At 39.5% G+C, this 5,144-nt stretch overlaps 1 protein-coding gene across 1 annotated transcript; it reads right to left on the reverse strand.

The window, feature by feature from the left end:
- Nucleotides 1-2,974: 2,974 nt before the first annotated feature.
- Nucleotides 2,975-4,903, reverse strand: LOC136026813 (uncharacterized). The gene has a single exon (XM_065703514.1). It carries the CDS (start codon nucleotides 4,901-4,903, stop codon nucleotides 2,975-2,977), a length of 1,929 nt encoding a protein of 642 aa, XP_065559586.1.
- Nucleotides 4,904-5,144: the final 241 nt, after the last annotated feature.

Here is a 5,144-nt window from a genome sequence, read left to right on the forward strand (position 1 = left end):
TTGGAAACTCACTTTTAATTGGAAACTCACTTTTAATTGGAAACTCACTTTTAATTGGAAACTCACTTGGAAACTCACTTTTAATTGGAAACTCACTTTTAATTGGAATTAACTTTTAATTGGAAACTCACTTTTAATTAGAAACTCACTTTTAATTGGAAACTCACTTTTAATTGGAAACTCATTTTTAATTGGAAACTCACTTTTAATTGGAAACTCACTTTTAATTGGGAACTCACTTTTAATTGGAAGCTCCTCAACAGTTGAATATTTGAATAGGGGTATTATGACATTTCAGCTAATAAAAGGTCAGCGTCTCAACTTGTCTAAATTGACGCTGCAAGTGAACGTTTCAATATATTATGCAATTAGGAGTGGTCTGTCAAATTAGGTTACGGTTAAAGACTTGAAAGACAAGAATAGCATGCAATTAATGAAGAAATTGGTATTGTCAATTTTCCAAAAGTACTTTGTGAAACATCGTAAAGAAACGTACTAAAAGAAGAATTGGTTTGGTTACCGTGCAGAAGCACAGGGCAAAACTAAAGTTAACATACAAAAAGTATGGAAGACCACGACTCCAAAAACATTCATTCGACGTAAATGAAACAACTCTTCAAGAAGAGACTGTACCGGAACCAACAAGACTGAAAGTTATAACTGCTGGTTACAATTTAGAATCGGATATTTTAAGAAATTCTCCCTGGATGTGGATGGTCAATGTACCCTTTTTTCTAAAGAGCCAAAAGGATCTAGCAGTCAAAAATATATAAATATCACTTAATTCATATCATAGTATAAACCTTTCAAAGACCTTAGACTTTGATTTATAGTCGCGAGTGTAGCTCCAACGTTTTTATTGGCGAGCCAAGAGGGGATCCACATCCGGATAGTCAAGGGGCATGGCTTTCCTTTAAGGAAAAGCAGTGGCGGTTCTGGCCTTTTCAGTTTGCTTATACTTACAGTAAGTTATAGGAACTATTATACAAGTATCCTAGTAAGCGAGTCACTTACTATTAACTGCAACGTCTACTTTATTAGTACAAATAGAATGTCAAGAACTACAAAATGATTTTAAATATTAGATTATTTATTTCAGGCTTGCACCCCCTAAAATTCCTGCGTTCGGGGCAAATCCACATGTAGGGAAAGGGATATTGGAAAACATCTAATGATTCTGTTCTGAATCTTCATCCTTTAGTCTGAGGGAAATAAAGTCTCTTGAAGGAGTATATTACATTATTACATTACAAACGTATTATTATCACGTATTATTAAATTATTAAACATATTATTACATTACAAACATAGGCCAAAGCTGAGGCTGGACAATTAATTAGATCAAGTTTGTTAATTAATTTGGTCAAAGTTGAGCTGCTTTCACTGTTAAGATTGTATTCATTTTTCGTTATCGTGTTACTATAACAAGATGTAGTTGGGAATCGAATCTCTTATCAATACCTTCTTCTTCGTGTTCCACTTTTCGTTACTTTTTTGAAGTTGGTTCTCAGCCAAAGAAAGAATGTAATGAGCTCTCCCTTTCTTGTTTTTTTTTAGCCTGTTATAACCAAACAAAATTGATACGAATTATATTTTTAACAATGTTATAAAACGCATTAAAGTTGAGATCTAGATAAATCTTGTTTTTCCAGAACTGGTTAAGGAACCGAAAGTTTGGCCACCTCCCATTGTTGAGCCTACTGACGCGCTTCTTCTGAATTAATAATGTACAAAATATATAGCAGTCCAGCTGTCCTGATCCTGTGACCACATGTGCATGTACTCTTCCACCTGATGGGGGGGGGGTTGTATCAAGCGGTTAAAAAGCAAAGATAGCCCTTTCTTCAATAGGAAATTTTTCTTGAAGGGATAACGAAGAAAAGTTACTATTTAGAAAAAGACGTTACTCAGTTAGATTTAAAGACATTACTAAGTACTTTAGTAAACAATGTACACGCATCAAACGAACACAAATTAGGTTGTGGAGTCTGCTTTTACTAAGGCTGTCAGCAATAAGATGCCACAGACAAAAGTAGTGCACTATAAACAAGTTTTCCGGTGGGTAATGGTGAGTTTCATAAGCTTGGCTGTTTTGCCAGCTTTACCGTCAATATTAAAGTGCATATCCCCTTCTACTTCCTTCAGCTCCCGTACCTGCCATAGGACAGTGTTGCGATATTGATTTTTTGAATTGTACTAGACATAGGTCTAAAAATGTACTTCCCGGGAAAAAATGTACCAGACGCAAAAAATTTTTTTTCGCGTGTTGCGCTTCGCGCAACACGCGATCTTCTTTCGCGCTACTGTACGAATCTATACAATATCGTTCTTTTCGCTTATTTTTCTCTCTCTTCCCGATGGCTCCCATTTTCTTTTCTAACCTTATTTTTCCGCACCTTCGTGTTTTCTGGAATAGAGCTTGGCTCTAGAGCGTGCTCAGTAGCCAAAGAGCCAAAATGTGCCTATTGAGGTAAATTAGTTCTGCCAAATGAAGGTAACTCAGAGCTGGAAAGTCACGCAAAATCTGCCACAAAGGAAAAGCGGTTGAGTCGCGAAGAAATTCCACTGGATCCACGAACCACGGACCCAGAGATGTCTCTTCCGAAAATCCCTTATTCGTCTTATTTAACCAATTTGAACAACGCTTACGGAAAGCGGCAGTAGCCTAACCTAAGTGATAACCAAAAGGATAGCAATTTTAAGCAGAGTGAAGCGGAAGAAACCGCAGATAACCAAAACAAAAACTCCAAATATGCTTTGTCCATGGAGGACATATGTTATGTCTATGGGCCTGGCTCTAATCGAGAAAGGGGTTGTTGGGTTGTGGAGCTCGGAATGAGCTCAAATTAAAATTACGGCCCATTTTACGGCGTTATTTATCTTTCTTTATGTTAGATCACCGGATACAAAAGTAGGAATGAACAGAAAAACAAGATATTCACTTCTTTTAAAAACTAAAACTTCTTAGGAATTATCACGAGATCATCACGTCTTCAATATCTCTTAGCAGAGACTCAATTTCCTCCTGTTGATCATCTTCTACTTCAACAATTGCCTGTTCTTCAGATCCTTTCTTTTTTTCCTGAGGGTTCCAGGAGACACAAGTACCATGGTCGCGAATATGCTCCCTTGTCCGAATCAAGGAGTAAATGGTGTCAACTACAAGGCGGTTTCGAGACTTCGTTTTAACCACCGACACTGCACTGAAAATACGTTCGACACAGGCCGATGAGTGTGGAAGGGACATGACAGAAAACATGAATGTACAAAGCTCTGCATACTTTGAAGAGCCAAGACCATTTTTAAGCTCGTTCAGTTTCCCCCAGAACACCTCTGGACTTTTCAAGTATTGGGGTGGCAAATGCTTTGATTCAGCAGGGATTGATCGCCACTGAGAGCTCAATTCTTCTAGAGATTGTCGGTTGACTAAGTTAGGAAACATGACTAGTACTGGTACTAAATCCTCTCGGCCAGAGGCAGCCACAACCGGGTCGATCACTTTCATTTTCTGCAGAACCTTAAAGGTTGAGTTGCAGTAAAAGTGGACATAAAACTCCTTTGCCAACTTCACATAAAACTTCAGACACACTAGTTTGAACGCATGCACTGTTGGGGCATGAATATTTTTCTCGATAACCTCAGCTTCCACGTTCGCTCCCACATAGATTCGTTCAAGAGGCAAGAAATACTCTCGGTTGGACGGATCATAGGTCCCTAACGGCTTGTTTTCAACTACTTCCGGACGTAGGAAGTTCCTTAGGATAGTCCCAAATACCGTAGAGACCTCGTTGCAAAGGCAGTGCAGCCTAACCCCCTCAGCTTGAAACAATATGTTCAGCTTGTTGACTTGCGGCAAAATGAAGCCCAGGAAGTGCAAGTACAGTTTCGTGTACACATTTTCCATCATTTTCAGGACCTTTTCAGCAGAGGCCGACTTGATGACCTTGAATTCCTCGTAAAAGTGCACTTTCAGAGCTCTCCACTGTTCTAAAATTCGCATAACTACGGACTCGAGAGACAGCCAACGGACGTCACAGACTTTCAGCAGTCTATGGTTTTTCGTATCTGTTATCCCCTGAAACTCTGCATATGCTGCAATACGCTTTGGTGAATGCTGTATATAGTTATATACATCACGGACAAACTCATCAAATTCTAGTGGGATCTCTTTGGAGGCGTTAGACGCGCATAGTGCAAGGCTATGGCACACACAGCCTACAACAATAACATACGGATTGTCAATTTTCACAAGAGCCTTCAGCCCCGTTACCTCCCCCATGTTCACAGAGGCATTATCCCATCCGAAACCTATGCAGTTCTCTTTTGGGATATTTCTGACGCTGAGTAGCTTATCTACTTCTCCCTTCATTATCTGAGCTGTTGCTGATGGCACCTCGACAAGTCCTAATAAGCGATCGCAAACACGTTTTAACTGAGGACACCAGAAGCGAGCAACAACAGCCATAGATTTAACAACAGATTTGTCTGTCGATTCATCCAACAAGATTGAAAACTTGCATTTCTGCAATTTCTCTGAGAGAGCCTGGTCTGCATCAGGTGCCAACTTTTTCACAATGATATTTCGTGTTTTGTCACGGCCGCATGTAATCTTACCTGCGATCACGGAATCAGGGAACACATTTTTTAGGAGCCCTGGTAGATGTTCCATAACCCTAAATGGCAGGTTGTGTTCAGCAATAAAGCCGCTGAGCTTCAGCTCTGCATTCTCAACACTCTTCTGCAACATCACACTTTTCTTAAATTCAACGTTACTGGAGCACAAGTTTGCTAGATCAGTTGTATGCTGCTTTGCCTCAAAGTTCTTTACATGGAATTTATTTTTGGAATGTTGAAGAGCATGGGTTTTTCCTCCAATGTAACTTTTGTTGCAAACCAGGCACATAAATCTCGTACTGTCCTTCTCATCCTTCCGAACCCATTTCTGCAGGTCTTTGTCAGAAAGCCAGTCACTGTTAAATTTGTGCTTGTAATGTGTCTTTTTCTTTTTTGGCTTTGCCTTGACATTCATTCTCTCATCAACACATTCGTCATCAGAGTCAGACTCTTCAGATTCACTAGATTCAGTACTGCTGCCGCTTTCTTCACCTAGTGATATCATATCCTGGTCACAGTTTTTGCTGTTC

The sequence above is a fragment of the Artemia franciscana genome, chromosome 5 (assembly GCF_032884065.1).
Source record: "Artemia franciscana chromosome 5, ASM3288406v1, whole genome shotgun sequence".
Classification (NCBI taxonomy): Eukaryota; Metazoa; Arthropoda; class Branchiopoda; order Anostraca; family Artemiidae; genus Artemia; species Artemia franciscana.